At 42.2% G+C, this 16,091-nt stretch overlaps 1 protein-coding gene across 6 annotated transcripts in view; it reads left to right on the top strand.

The window, feature by feature from the left end:
* Grm1 (glutamate metabotropic receptor 1) overlaps positions 1-15,581 on the top strand; it is a 380,897-nt gene extending 365,316 nt beyond the window's left edge. For 2 of the 6 annotated variants that reach the window (XM_029482995.1, XM_029482994.1), the window contains one exon: positions 14,435-15,509. In XM_029482995.1, the coding sequence (XP_029338855.1) occupies positions 14,435-15,371 (937 nt within the window). In that variant the 3' untranslated portion in view covers positions 15,372-15,509. Of the gene's footprint in view, positions 1-6,344; positions 6,429-14,434 lie in introns of all 6 variants that reach the window. The other 4 variants (XM_029482996.1, XM_021174015.2, XM_021174013.1 and 1 more) reach the window with 4 other exon arrangements.
* The last annotated feature ends 510 nt before the right edge of the window (positions 15,582-16,091 follow it).

The raw sequence follows: 16,091 nt of genomic DNA, 5'->3' as shown, positions 1-16,091 counted from the left end.
TTTAATGACACTAATATCCTCAAGAGGTCATTCTCTTTGAAGGAAACTTTCAAATTCCTTTTTTTTTTCCAATTTTTTACTAGATCTTTTCTTCATTTACATTTCAAACGCTATCCCGAAAGTCACCTATACCCTCCCCCCGCCCTGCTCCCCTACCCACACCCACCCCCCACCCCCCCATCCTGCTCCCCTACCCACTCACTCCCACTTCTTGGCCCTGGCATTCCCCTGTACTGGGGCATATAAAGATTGCAAGACCAAAGGGCCTCTCTTCCCAGTGATAGCCGACTAGGCCATCTTCTGCTACATATGCAGCTAGAGATATGAGCTAAGGGGGTACTGGTTAGTTCATATTGTTGCTCCACCTATAGGGTTGCAAATCCCTTTAGCTCCTTGGGTACTTTCTCTAGCTCCTCCATTGGGGGCCCTGTGTTCCATCCAATAGATGACTGTGAGCATCTTTTTTTGATAACAGTCAATTTTATAAATGCTTTCTACTCTTCAGTTTGTTCCAAATCATCACTATAAACCTGCTTAAAAGCAGCAGTGATAACTGGGCCTCAGCCTACAAGTAATGCTGTCTTGAAAATCCCTCCACAAAATTTGTTGTTCTTTTACTTCAGAATTCAGCTTCATTCAAAATTTCAGATTATAGATAAAGGTACAAAAATACAGTATAAAGTTTTTGGTACAATTCTCCATATTGAGTCCTTGTTCCCATCTGAGTTCTCATTAGTATAGGCTGACTTTACCATCTGTGTGTTCACCTGGCACTCAAGTTTGAAATTCTTTCATGCTCACCCAGAAAGCTTGGCTTACAGTTTTCTGGATTTCTCTAGATCATCTCTCTCAACACTTAGTCATTTAGTCAAAGCATTAGTTCAGTCCTTTGATCAGTAATGACTTAAAATCAGCGGGTCAAACACTGTCTAAAGGTGTATTATGTTTGTGTTAAACAGACTCCAGTTTATATCAGTCATTTTTCCTAATCAAAAGGTAATTTTTTAAAATGTTGAAAATTTAAGTAGAGTTATAAACAACAACATGGAACCTCACAAACCAGTGTAAACCACCCAGGCACTCCTCAGACAATGTCGGTACCATAAAAAAAAAAAAAAACAACTTAACAGTTCAACATCTAGCTACCTCCTGTAAAAAGCACAGCTTTGTGTGCAAGGGGATTTGCTGAAGAGGGTTTGCTCCAAAGAGGAAAATATGGGAAACAACCTAAACTGACATTCACTGAAGAGTAGATAGGTTTGTGGAACATATTTATTCAGTTTAGCTTAAGTACTAAACTAGTTGTAGATGCATGTAATACCCTGTGATAAGGGCCATTGTTGAATGAAAATGAAGCATAAGGCCATAAATGCAATATTTAATAATATAAAAGCTTCCACATATTATTTGCTAATGCACAGTTATACAAATATTGTAATCAGATTAAGATGTTCCAAAGGATGAAACAGATTTTCTCTTTAAAATGTGATTAGTATGTGGAGTACTATATAGAAACTGTTAATATACTCTTATTGTTTTCCAAAGCAAATGGGTTTTAATCTGTGATGGATCTGTGGTAATAAATAAATAAGGCTTTATTAAATCATCTTCCATAGTCTCTTATTAGCTTGCAATCTTAGAAACTAAGGATTTTTAAATGGGGCAATATTTTATGACAATAATAGGGAGACTACATTTGTGTTTATTAAGGAACCAAATACACTGTATTAAAGTATGTGTTACAAGGAAAAGTGGGAGAAATTAAGATTCACAGGTGGTTTATGCATGCATGCATGCAGAATTCCATTCTCTACTCAGTAGTAATTACTGAGAAATAAATAATAAATTTAGATAATGGGAAAAATGCATCTGGCTTCTGAAAACCAATCAGAGACACAAATGATCTTACTTATCTATAGCCATGACAACCAAAAAGGTAGACCATGGTCTGTTAACATGGCCTTGAGTGGTTGCCGTCATTCTTCATAACTAGTTTGGACAGCTGCCACATTATTTCCATGGTGAGCTGTATATATCCTTAAAGTGACCATCTGGAATTGTCTAGAACATTCTGTTTCTACTAAAAGTAGATTCACCTCCAACTCTACCACAGACATACAGCTTCAAACACAGGCAACTCACCCAACTCTATCCAGCATTTACCTCGCTAGCACACCCACTTGATGTCACTAATGTTGCCTAAAACGAAATGCAGTTGAGATGCTGCTAGATTTATTGAAACTCTTGAGTAAGGAAGATGGCTAGCATCACATGAAAGTGCAGGTGAATCTGGAGACATTATGAATTAGGGTAACTTAAAAACACCATGACTTTCTTCACCTTTCACAGTAATGGGTGAACCTGAAACCACTCTTTGCTTTCTGGAGCCCCGTTTACACATACAAGTCCAACAGTATTTTATGAAAAAAAAAAGTGAATCTGAAAGAGATAATGGCTTAATTGAAGGCACAAAGTGCTCTGGGTTCGTTGTCTAGTTATCAATGTCATGTTTTGGAAAACAACAGCTGACATGTCTCAAGTCCATATAAAGGATAAATTCCATCAGAGATGGATGTAGGGGCTATTCAATGTAGATAAAATAACACAATAAAACAAAACCATTTGGATCAAAGTATACTCAGAGAGGCTTCTATACAAAGGAATATTATTTGGATAATAGAATCAAGAGGAGAAAGTTTAGATAGCCCATTGGTTCATTGCAAGGAGCAACTTTATATAAAAAGAACACAAAAGGGAAGAGAAGTAGATAGAGGGATGGGGGATTCCTTGCACTTTCGAAAGAAATTACTGAAAAGATCTTTCTAACTAAAATTCTGGGGTTTCTTTAAATCCATACTTTGTGCCAAAAGATTCCAGCACAGATTTGGGACTTATATTTGACAAGCCCCCATATGCTGCCTTTTCCCTCCAAGCTTTTACTCTGATTTGATGAATCTGTAGTTGTTTGAATATGTGGTTTTACAGTTGCTAAAAATACCCTAGAGCCAAGCTCCTTCTCCCAGTATTTATGTAGTTGGTAAAATGGCCAGTTGGGCATCAGAATTTTTGAGTCTTGGCCAATAATCTTTAGTAAGTATCCCTTTCATACACTCAAAGCTGGTGTGCAGGGGTATTCTTTATTTTACTTAATGCAAAGGAAAAGTCAGAGACCAAAACCATCAAGATCATGAAGGAGATTTTACTCTTCTCAACTTCTTTGATCAATAGTCAATTAGTGTGGCTTTGGAATTCTTACAGTTACTACATAAAGCTGTCAATCAGGCTGAAACCCAAAAGCAACCACAAACTCAACTAAATGCAGAAGTAGTGCCAAAAAGAGTGAGCTACAGAGACCATGGAGTTTCCTATCACAGCTCCCCTGGGGCATACAGAAATGCAGATGCTGTCCCAGCATGCAAATCACTGCACCTGTGCAAAGATCAGACTGTCTGCATGCTACCAGGATAGTTCCCATCTCATTTGTATGTTACCCATCCTTAGCAGACAGGATTTCCTACATCACTTGAAAGGTCCAGCGCAAAACTAAAACATAAAGTCCTTGGTTCAAAAGCTGGAAACAGAATCGTGGTAAAGGAGCAATGTCATGTTCACTTGTACAGAAAGACATTCTCAGGGAAAAACCTCTCATTCCAGTTGTGACCCTAGCTACTTATTCTGGGACTTAACATGTGTGCACCATCCAAGATGCAAAGTTCTATTCCCAATCAATCCCTGTGCAGGTACCATGACAGAACTCAAATTAAATTGTCTACTGCTTCCATGTTCTCCCCTTCTGAGCCATGCTATAGATGTGAGAGCCAGAACATTCTATCAGTCGAGATACATCTGAAGATCTGGATCAAGAATAGGCAAGAGTTCCATCCCTCCCCTATAGCCTGCAAACTGGTAATTGTAGTAAATGTTCTGAGAGAGAGATGGAGAGGAGAAGAGGGGGGAGAAAGGGAGAGAGGGAGACAAAGATAGACAAAGATAGTAACATATCTTGGTTCTTCAGGAGCTTTGCACAAGATCGCTGCAGTAGTGGTGCCTTGCCATCTACAAGAATGGGAGGCTATTTAATCCCAGCACTTGGGAGGCAGAGGCAGGTGGATTTCTGAGTTCAAGGCCAGCCTGGTCTACAAAGTGAGTTCCAGGACAGCCAGGGCTACACAGAGAAACCCTACCTCGAAAAAAAAAAAAACCCAAAACAACCCCCCCAAAAAAAACAACCAAAAACCAAAACAAACAAACAGCAACAACAAAAGAATGGGAGGCTATAATGACTGGGACAGAAAGGAAAAGAGAGACTATACTCAAAGCCCCATGCAAATAAAGGAGAGAGACTGTTGATCTGTGAGCTGATGCTTCAAGGCATGTTCCATTTTCTCATTCCCCCCATCACCTCCAGAACACAAACTTAAGGATAAAATTGAGAGCCTTTTAAGAGGCTGGTCCCAGAATAATAAACAGCAAGTGTAGGGCTCCTAGAGGGATTGGACTAGTCTCTGGCTTTTGATGCTAGATCTGCTGGGAACCCTGGTGTCTGACACCATTTGACCAGGCAATGTGCAGACTTTTCTCCAAAGTAGAGTTAATTTTAAAGTCAAATGAATGCAGGAAGAGTTCAGAAAAACAAAGCCCAGTGCTTTGGATATATTCTCCAACTCCTCAAGAAGGAGAGTTTTAGCAATATTTTACAAGGTAAATGTTCTTTTCGACTTTATTTTATAAATCCAAGCACAAGTTTCTCTTTATTGTCTCCTCTCTGCTGATCATTTTTTAAAATGGTATTTGTGATTTCAGGTTGGCATGTTTTGTGTCATTGTTAGTCTAGTTGGCATGTTCAACAGCAAAAGTTTCTCTTTGTCTAATTTTTAAAAAATAAATGAATTATCTCAGTAGGCATGAAATTATACTGATTTGTCTCTATTTCTCATTTCTGGACTAGAGTTTCACATTACAGAGTTCAGCACATGCTTTTGAATGTTTTGCGGGTGCTTGCCATTTGATGGCTCTTTATTCATTGATAGGATTTGATTTTTCGATATCATATTCAACTAGAAAATAGAAACTCTTTCCTCATCATATAAACCCAATTTAGGTTCCTTGCTTCCAAAAGGTGAAAAATGACTATACAGAATTAATTCTACATGGAGATTTCAAACTCACAGATCCTTTTCTCAGAACCTGTTAGTAATCAGCTCAAAGCCTTAGAATACGGGACAAGCCATGATGAGTCCCTTCCTTCCCCTTCCCCTTCCCCTTCTCCCTCCTCTTCCTCTTCCTTCTGAGGTTCTATTCTTCTGTTTTGATGGGATAGAAAACTGTCATGGTCCTCTCTGGCTATGCCTACAAAGCCATCACCAAAGACTGGAGTAAATGACCAAATACAGACTTAATAGAAAACGTGTGAGTTCACTGGAGGAAGCTGCAAGAAAGTAAATCCCCACAGAGTTTTCCAAATCGAGAAACTTCCCTTGAATTCTACCATCCTCTGCAACACTGCCAAGAACATGCAGGTGCTTCCTCCCTGGTGTCGTATGTCCGAAGCTCTTTCCCAGGGAAGCTAGCCCTCTTGTATGGCATAATAGCAGGATAGCATTTCTATCACCACTTTCTAAGCTACTGGTCTTTCTCAGTGCTATGGGGAAGTAAACTTATCTTGAGTCTCCATCCCCCTGACTGCCCATCAACTTTGCTGTGTCTAGCAAGTGTTCTCTCTTGCTAAGAATGACACACTGGACAGATCAACCTGTGTTTTGTATGATGATCCATCAGCCAGGGAATGAGATGATGTGTGCCCTTGTGGCAGATTCCTCCAACCTCAGCAGGTGGGCCTCTTGACATTCCACTCTTAGACTTATTAAATATTATGAGCACAAGAAAAAAAAACATGACTTTAAATGAAATGGCAGCCATGCCTTCAGAATCGGCTAATATGGCATACAATGAGAAATGGAAAGGAAAGCCATAGGTTCAGATATTAGTTCACAAAAATCCATCAAGAGGCATGGTGGTAGAGAGTCAATCTACGTGACTATCCACAGCCTCCTAAAGTAGTATGTACACAGTGAAGGTAAAGAACCAGTCTAGGAGAGATCCATGGAAAAGAGTTGGTTCTATGATAGAAAAGTGAGTCCATTGAGGTTGCTTTGAGGAAGGAGCTCCAGCAGTAAGAAACAGCCACTGCTGCAAGTTCCAACCAAGACACAGAAGCAGAGACATGCAGAAAGGGTCGGGAGCCAGGCTTGGCCCTGCCGTGGACCAGGCACCTCCTGAGTGGTGGAGTCACTCTAGCTGTGCACATACTGTTTAACCCCTTGCTTTTTCTTTTCAATCTTCAGGAAGAGGCAGCCAGAATTCTCGCCCAGCAGCCAGTGTCCGTCGGCACATGTGCAGCTTTGAAACCCCCACCCTGCAGTGAATGTGTAAGAGAAGCTGCATGGAGATGTAGTGTTTGCCCCTTGCTTTCTCTCTCCTGGGTATTTCCACTTTCTAACATGGAGCCAATTGTGGTGCATGCCATCAAGAATGAGGGACTCATAGACGTGCCGTGGTTTGCACGACTGTCTTATCCAATTGTCCATCGTTCTTAAAAGGACACTGTCAAGCTGTTAGTTTTTCTGCTTGTTTTCTGTTCCAATGCAGCACTGTCCCCAGCTTTAAGGATTCACTTTGGTCTGTGACTCCCACTCATGAGCTCAAAAGTGAATCTTCCCCTCAACAAATTTGTCAGCTTCTTCTTGGCAAACAGAGCCTTTTCTTTTTATTTCTTTTCTTTTCCTTTTGCCTCCCCCTCCCCCCGCTGTTGCACAAATGTTTGAAATAATCGCGTCTGCATTGAAGTAAAAGCCATAGCTGAAATTTATGGAAAAGTCCCACAGTGTGGGTGTTTGAGGGAGGGTGCTAACATGAGCCACTGCTGAGTGTCTCCCACACCCTAGGGAACACAAAACGAAAGGTTTGTGAGTCCCACTTAAAGCAAATTTTATAAACAAACAAACAAACAAGTGAAAATAGTTTCCCCCAGCATTCTATATGGTTCTTATCAGACTTTCAAGTCGGATAAAAACCGTGCATGTTTGGTCCGATTTTTGACCTTTAGCTCTTGACAGTGTCTCTTTAAGTTAACCAAAGCACCTAGACCATGTTCGATTCATTGTGCACGGAGTCTGTGGTTTTTCTCAGCTGTTCCTTTACAGCCCTCCAAACGCCTGGGAGAGTCAAAGGTACACATTCCTGCAGCAGAGGGAGTCCACTGATGAGGTGTCTGTGGCTGGAATAGCTCTTCAGATAGAAGAGCCCAATTTGTTCCAGTGTTTGGTAGTGAGCTGGAGGCAGAGGCTGGTAAACAAAGCCATGCTGTCTCTTCCCTTTCCTCAGTGAAGTGTACCAGGAAGTGTGTAGCCTCCTTTTGCTACCCTGTAGAATCCTGTGTACCAACAGTGCACCCTCCACCAAATAATCCAGATGAAGGAAGGGCACATTGGGTAGTCACGACAGAGTTTTTAGCTGGCACTTGGGAGGCCACTATCAAAGCCACTGTACCATAGCTGGATGCCCTCCCTGCTATTCTTCCAAGTCTAAAGGCATTAAATGTTTCTTACACTGTGGGTGAGTCTCACCAAGGACACATCAAGGAGATGCTAATTTGTGACAGCTGCTGGCTGCCTGTCACAAGAAATTGATAGGGATGGATGTGTTTGTCTTGTCATGGCAGCAGGGCCAAAGAGAGTCAACTGACAGTTCATGACTTAAAGGTGAGTTCCTATGAACAAAAGTACAACATGAATATACTTCTTTGGTGGAGATTAAAGAAGAAATAAATGCACACATCAGCAAAGCTAACAGGTGGGTTGTTGAGAACTTTAAGAACAGGCTATTTAAGCCTCTTATCTTCAGACTATAAAGGAACCAAAAGAGATCAGTGGCTTTCAACCTGTATCCCTCAGACTAAGGCCAGATATTTTTAGTCATGGTTGTCCTGGCAAGTGAAAATAAGAAAACGTTTTTTCTTTAACCTTCAGTACCCACTGGTTTTTGTAAAGAGCACGCAAAGAGACTAACGTAAGAAGTAAACTGGATCATTATGGTCTGTCTCTGTCTCTCTTGCCCCTGAGGAATAGTCTAGTCAGAGCAACACAACTTTTCCTTATTTTCCAGGCAGACTGTGAGAACTGAAGGGCAGTAAGTGACTGACTGGCAACTAAAATCCAAGTCTGGCAAAAGGGGACATAAAAGAAATGACATTGTCTGACCTGAACTTTCTTCATAAGTAACACAGTATATTCCTATGTGTTTCCTAAATGATTCTTACAGCATATGGGCTACCACTACAAGAACATTCCCCTGGTACACATATCTTATCATTTTATAATAATTTGTAATTATATGTATATGTGTTTGTTTATATATATGAATACAGATACCCATGGAGGCCAGAAGAGGGTGTTGGATCATCTGGACCTAGAGTTACGGATGGTTGTGAGATGCCCCGAGTGGTTGCTAGGAACCAAACCCATGTTTTCTGCAAGAACAGTGTGGGCCAGCTCTCTTCAACAAGAGACTTTCATCAGCTAGGAAATGATTAAAAACCAAAGATCTTTTAAAACTCTTTTGGGAAAGTTTAAGAACCATCAGAATTCTCTTTTAGTTTGAAAATGACTCAGTAATTTTATCAGAACAGTAGGTACTCATGCTGGAAAAATAAAAAGCTCTAGAGATAGACATCCATGCTTCATTGATTTTGATAAGAAAATTAAACTTTGGATACATTTTTACTTTATTGATTTATTCAATAAATCATGAAGTTAATGAAAAGCAAAGTGGTGTGTAAGTGTGTGTGTGTGTGTGTGTGCATGTGTATTTGTGTGTTGTCCTTCAACCTGTATCACAAAGCCTGAAGATAGGTTGATCTAAAGACTAGTAATTAAGGGTCAAATACTTTGACTTTGCAAACTGTATATTTCATTAAGACAATGGTTCTGTGACTAGCCATAGTTGAAGATATAATTCAGATGGAGGGAGGAGAAACTTCACAATGCTGTGTAAGATTATCTCTCTACATAATCTATGGAGTTCTCATACAATAAGAGCTCATCTGCCTTGCAAAGTACATTTGAGATTCTCTGTATTATGAGTAATGATGAGTAGGCCACATGGTTTAACTATGTTTCTAGTCTTCCAAGGTGAAGACATTATGCTAAATATGCCAATTTTTTTTTCTGGAATGTTTCAAGTAGTGGAACTAGTATCAGTATAGAAAGTAATTTGCTTGCGGTTTCCTGAGAAAACAAAAGTCCATCTCAAATGGTTTCTGAACCTGCCAGAGCCACCTTCCCGACTGCGTTATGGTGTCATCTGGTTGATGCATATGCAGGGGAGGATGAACAGCTCCACTAGACTTGGGCCAGAATCCCAAACAAAAGTGTTGGGACCACATGAAAGGCAGCTTTGGAGCCATAGTAGGCTACCCTAGTGTTGGTGGCTCATAGAGTCTGTTCTTAGTGAGACTCTCTCTCCCTTCTACTGGAACTCCCTGGCATTCCCCGATGATCTGTTTTCATTTCATTATTTGTTACTAGTTGAGTGATCATGGAGAGAGAAAGGTGGGGAGAGAGAGCGTGTGTTTAAGTCAGGTAACAACTCATGGGAACCAGTTCTTTCCTTCCATCATTTGAGTGCACTGTTTATTCCCAGGTCTCAGGACGTAGCAGCAAGTTCCATCCCCAGTGGAGCCATCTCAATGGCCCCATTTCTCCTTTTTGTATAGAAAACAAATGCTTGACTCATCAGGTTCTAAGGAGGGAGCCTTTCCTTTTTATAGGGAGATTTCGTCTTTCCTATGGCTCTCTCCATCCTGCTGGAAGCTCCTAAGCCTGGGATGGAGGCTTGCCTTACTGTCAGCCTCAGCACTATTCTCATTTTAGAGATCTCGGAAACAGAGAGCATGCACTCTGCTCATGTAACCAGCACTTCAGAAACAAATAAAGCAGACAGGCTTACTGCGAATACCAATAATCTGTTTATATGGCCCACTCCCATATTTAATATCTTTTGTGATAAATTGCCATTATATACAAATGTAACTAGAGCTGTAATTTTTACTTTGAGATTCTCAGTATTATTAGTAAGAGAGAGTAGGCAAACGGGCTTAACTACTTTCTAGAGTACTTACTGCAAATATTGTTGTTTTGTTTTGTTTGGGGTGGGAGGATTAGGACCCTAAGCTAATGGGAGAAAATCAAAGTAAAACCCCCGGCCTGTTGATTGCCAGATTACAACCACAAACCTGTAAGTTCTGTTCTGCACAGGAGAATGAAACACAGTTTTACAGCCTGTGCCCCCAACAAATTGGCTTCAGCAACTCATCCTGGATGAGCCAATTAAAAGAGACAATTTAAATAGTGAAACCCAGAGAAGGAGATTTGTCCAGTGTAGCTACATTGAGATGGAGGCAAAGAGACATGATGATTACCCAAGTGCATATTCTCGTCCTGACTTAAGGTTATGTCTTAAATAGAGAACAGGAGGTCTGTAAATTCAAGCAATCAGGCTAAAGTGTGTTTCTGCCTCCCGCTCCCACCAGCTCAGCTCCAAGCCTCTCCTTCAGGGTTGCCTGAAAAGTTGCAAAGTGCCCAGTGTGTCAGACATTTTTACTCGAAAGGAGGAAATGGGGGGGGGGGGCTGTGTTCTTGGGGCCCATTATTTTATAGCCCTATAACCAGAGAGGCTTGATGTAGGTTAGTTAAACCATTAACCATTTAATTATCAATAAATATATGTGACCATGTGAAGAAAGTTAGTCCTGACACACAGTGTTTTTATCTCCAGCAAACAGGTTACTCTGGGCCCAAGGTCTGTCTCTGAAAGTTAGAGTGTATTGAGACAATTATATGGAGATTTCTAAACTAGATTACTAAAACCACCCCACCCTCTTTGAGGTAGAGTCATGTGTAGCGCAGGATGACTTAAAATTTGCCATGTAGCTAAAGACCACCCTTGAACTTCCGATTCTCCTGCTTCAACCTCCTTATGCCAAGATTACAGGTATTATTATCATGCCTGTTTTTTGCAGGGCTGGAGCTCAAACTAGGGCTTCCTGCACACTTGGCAAGTGAGCATTCTATTACTTGTGATAACCTCCCAGGAGGAGGAGGGGGGAAGGGGCAGAGGGAGGGGACGGGGAGGGGCAGGGGGAGGAGGAAAGGGAGGAGGAGAAGAGGGAGGAAGAAGAGGGAGGGGGAGGAGGAAGAGGGAGGGGAGGAAGAAGAGGGAGAGGGAGAAGAAGGAGAAGGAGAGGGAGAGGAAGAAGAGGGAGAGGAAGGAGGAGGAGGAAGAGGAGGAGGAGGAAGAGAAGGAGAAGGAGAAGAGGAAGAAGAAGAGGAAGAGGAAGAAGAAGCAGAAGCAGCAGCAACAGCAACAGCAACAAGAAACTCCCCCAAAACTGTTTGGACTTAAACGAAGCTTTTATTTCACAGCACTATTGGATTTTGAATATATTTTTATTCTCTTGCAACACAGTTTTTGCATTTTTCTTTTCTTAACACCGTGTTTCCAGTCTCTTCAGATAGGAAACAGGATTGGGTCTTTACCTGAATCAGTGACTGTAATTTCCTTTATTAGTGTTTACTGGGTTACAGAACACAATGAAAGCATCTCAGGATGTGGTTCCGTTTGTATTTAATGGTAATTTATCACAATACCATTCACAGGCACTGAAAAAGAGTGGTACATTTTCTCCTGTAAAATTTTATGTATTCAGGTCACTATAAACGGTGCTTAGAGAGCATGAGCATCTGTAGACCCTTCAGATTATCCATCCGTGAACCATGGGTGAGAAGTGAGTTTTCCTGAAGGAGCGGTTAGTACCCTGTGCTGCAATGTATCCACACAATAATGCATTTCCCCCAGTGTCTCTGACTTTTTTAAAAAGAAATTTGTTTTGTCCTTGGGGAAAAAAAGGTTAGAGTAAATTTATAATCCACCAAATGTCCTGGGACATGATATCTGTTTCCTAATTAAACAGGAAATTTTTAGGTAATTTAGAGCAAGACTCTGAGGAGAAGTGACTCTGCTAATTTTAACAGTGATGGAGGAAATCACCCATCACAAGAATAAAAATTGTGTTCAATTAAAATGGGACTAAGTTGGAATTATAGCTGACTGCCTGATCATCACTAACACTGTTAACATTAGGGTACTGTCCAAAAGGAGGCCATGGATGTGTCTTTGGACAGTGATAAACAGCTGATCATATACTCCATAGGACACATAGAGTAGGTGGAGTCACTACATCAGGGTTTTCTCAGAAGGCAAGGATACCTTGAAGCTAGTTTTAGGGGTGACTGGGCAATGTGTTGTTGGGAACGACCTTTATCCCATAAATAACAAGGTCAGTGTTTTAGCTGTCATATCTATTTTTGAGATTTTTTTATTCACTATCAGACTTTAAAATGAATCTCAATTTCTTAGGCTTATTTCACTTTTCAACGTTATAAAATATGAAATGTTGGGTATTATTCTCATCATAAGTATTCCAAGAATCGTATGTATGTTTCAAAGCCTTTGTTCTTGGTTTTCTAAATGATCCAATAGACCATTGCGGTACTGATCCTTTTCTGCTTTTCCTCCTTCAAACAAAAGACCATAATGTGGGACAGTCTATTTCACACCTCCACCTAGGAAAGAATGCCTGTTTTCCAATTTCTTTTAATGTCACAACTTTGTTCTCATTGTGCTCCTTTTTCTGTTGCTTTGATAGGTGTAAAGAAAAAGCAAACTCCTAAAAAAGGAAAAAGAAAGAAAGAAAATGACTTCTTTTTAAATATTAGCACTGCTTTTATTAATAGAATGCTATGGTAAGGTGTCGCCATCTGCTAAAAGTTATATAGAAAATCAGCAGAGTCTCAAAAGCAAGAGATGAACTGTGGCAGTATGCAGAATGAGTAGAATTTCTGGTTGACATAGAACATTTTGTGTTTTCTTTTACGGGGTGATTTTTGTCCTTGGTTGGTTTCTTGGGGTTTCAGGAGGACTCAAGCTGATGTGTTAGCGTTGTGTTCTTATGGCAAACTATCTGAGAAACTCCACTAAACAGAGATGGTTTGTCTTAGTTCATGGATTCAAGGGATTCAGCCCACGGTCACTAAGCACTGTACTCTCTGGACCTCTGCCACGGTGCAGCATCTTGGCACAAAACATGTGGCACATCAAAGCTGTTCACCTAACGGTGGGCAGGAGACACTCTTCCCTGCTGCAACACTGATGCCCTGAAAAGCAAATTTTCAATACAGGAGCTTTTGAGTGGGACTTATGAATCAAGTCATGGCCACTGAGAAGGCTGGAAGGGTGGGGGTGTTCTAGAATTTTTCTTTAGCAAGGATAAGTAGAAAAAGAGCCAAGCAGCGTCCTTTGACTTAGTGACCCCTGCTTTGTTAGGATCTTAATTTTGTCTCATTTGCTTCAAAGTTGGCAGGAGGATTAACGAAGCTGTGGGTGATGTGTTCCTTAGCCTTTCCTGTTCTCTCTTTTCCAGTGTGCCTGCTCAGTTCAGTATCCCTAGGGTGAAACTCCTTATTAGCAGCAGAGAAGCTGAACCTTGATGTGAACTGTCATGCACTACATGTGCCAGAAATAGTGTTTTAAGATTTAAAAAAAAGGGGGGGGGGGATTATGACCTCCTTCGGCCACTAACATACTGGATTTGTTTGTTTGTATGTTTGTTTTCTAGTTGTCTGTTCTTGCTTCCTTTGTGTCTTGTCTGTGTGCATGCTGGGAAATACAAGTCAGAATGGACAATTGAGAACTTCTACTTCAGAAATCCCACAGCACAGCAAGAGGGTCTTTTTATGTGGGTCTTACCTTCTCCCAAAGACTAAGTCTCTGCATTGTGTTGTCTATGGGAACCTGAAGTACTTTTGAGTGTGTGTGTGTGTGTGTGTGTGTGTGTGTGTACAGGTGCCCATGTTTGCTTTCGTTTTTATTCTTCCATAATTTTGATAATCCTTCAGTCTTGTGATCAAAGACAAGTTTATTTTTTATTATTTGTTAACCATTTTATTACCTGTCATCAATGGGACTGTTTCATTATTAGAACATGCATGGTGGGTGAAGGGCCAGTGTACTTTGGGAAATTGTGTAACTAAATGAAATTAGTTGTATCTACAACAGACTGAGCTTTCTCACCAGGAACTTTTCTTGGGTCAATACTTCTTCCTTAGCACGAGTACAATGTCTTGGCTCCCTCTTCAGAGGCAGCCTTAGGTAGCTGCAGTTGCCAGTGTTTCATTTACTGGATGGGGAAGCTGGGGGTGGGGTTGGGGGTGGAGGGTACGGCTGAATTGTACAGCGTTGGGGTGGAGAAAATTCAGAAGCATTTTGTCCTCTGTGCAGGATCCATGTGTAAATAACCCCATCTCTATTTTATTCATAGTTCTAACGGCAAGTCTGTGTCATGGTCTGAACCAGGTGGAAGACAGGCGCCCAAGGGACAGCATGTGTGGCAGCGCCTCTCTGTGCACGTGAAGACCAATGAGACGGCCTGTAACCAAACGGCCGTAATTAAACCCCTCACTAAAAGTTACCAAGGCTCTGGCAAGAGTCTGACCTTTTCAGACGCCAGCACCAAGACCCTTTACAATGTGGAGGAAGAGGACAATACCCCTTCAACTCACTTCAGCCCTCCCAGCAGCCCTTCCATGGTGGTGCACCGACGCGGGCCACCAGTAGCCACCACACCACCTCTGCCACCCCACCTTAGCGCAGAAGAGGCGCCCTTGTTCCTGGCTGATTCTGTCATCCCCAAGGGCTTGCCTCCTCCTCTCCCGCAGCAGCAACAGCAGCCGCCCCCTCAGCAGCCTCCGCAGCAGCCCAAATCCCTGATGGACCAGCTGCAAGGCGTGGTCACCAACTTTGGCTCTGGGATTCCAGACTTCCACGCGGTGCTGGCAGGCCCGGGGACACCAGGGAACGGGCTGCGCTCCCTGTACCCGCCCCCGCCTCCACCGCAACACCTGCAGATGTTGCCCCTGCAGCTGAGCACCTTCCGAGAGGAGCCCATCTCCCCTCCTGGGGAGGATGACGATGATGACAGCGAGAGGTTCAAGCTCCTGCAGGAGTTCGTGTACGAACGTGAAGGGAACACGGAGGAAGACGATCTGGAAGAGGAGGAGGACCTGCCTGCAGCCAGCAAGCTGACCCCTGAGGATTCGCCTGCCCTGACGCCCCCTTCTCCTTTCCGAGATTCCGTGGCCTCTGGCAGCTCAGTGCCCAGTTCCCCAGTGTCTGAGTCGGTGCTCTGCACCCCTCCAAATGTGACCTATGCCTCTGTCATTCTGAGGGACTACAAGCAAAGCTCTTCCACTCTGTAGTAAGCGGGGAGTATGCGTGGAGAAGCCAGAGATGCCAAGGAGTGTCAACCCTTCCAGAAATGTGTAGAAAGCAAGGGGGAGGAATGGGATGGAGGACCACAGTCTGCAGGGAAGAAAAAGGAAAGGAAAGGAAAGGAAAGGAAAGGAAAGGAAAAGGAAAGGAAAGGAAAGGAAAGGAAAGGAAAGGAAAGGAAAGGAAAGGAAAGGAAAGGAAAGGAAAGGAAAGGAAAGGAAAGGAAAACGATGCGGCTGCCTTAAAGAGGGAGAGGGAAGATGCCAACTGAACATTAGTCCCGGCCAGGATTGTGACTCTTGAATTATTCAAAAACCTTCTCTAGAAAGAAAGGGAATTATGACAAAGCACAATTCCATATGGTATGTAACTTTTATCGAAAAAAATAATAAAACGTAAAAATAAAATCAACAAAAATAATCTCTTCGTTTGCTCAGTCGTGCATACATATATCTGCCCACACTCTCGTGGTGAAACTAGAGACGGAGCGGGCCCTGCCATGGCGCCAGCTGAATCATAAACTCATCATCCCAGTGAGTGGATGAAGAGAGGGCAGGACATGGGGATTGGTTCGGACAACAGTTTCCATCACAGACCTTGTCTGTGCTGAGCCTGTAGACTCCTGGACTAAGGAAGACCCAGGAACTGACCTCATGAGGGTCCCGTTCCACTGCTGTGATCGAGTGCCAGCCTTTAGTCGCCCAGGA

Source organism: Mus caroli, chromosome 10 (genome assembly GCF_900094665.2).
Source record: "Mus caroli chromosome 10, CAROLI_EIJ_v1.1, whole genome shotgun sequence".
Classification (NCBI taxonomy): Eukaryota; Metazoa; Chordata; class Mammalia; order Rodentia; family Muridae; genus Mus; species Mus caroli.
This window is presented reverse-complemented; position numbering and strand designations above follow the sequence as displayed.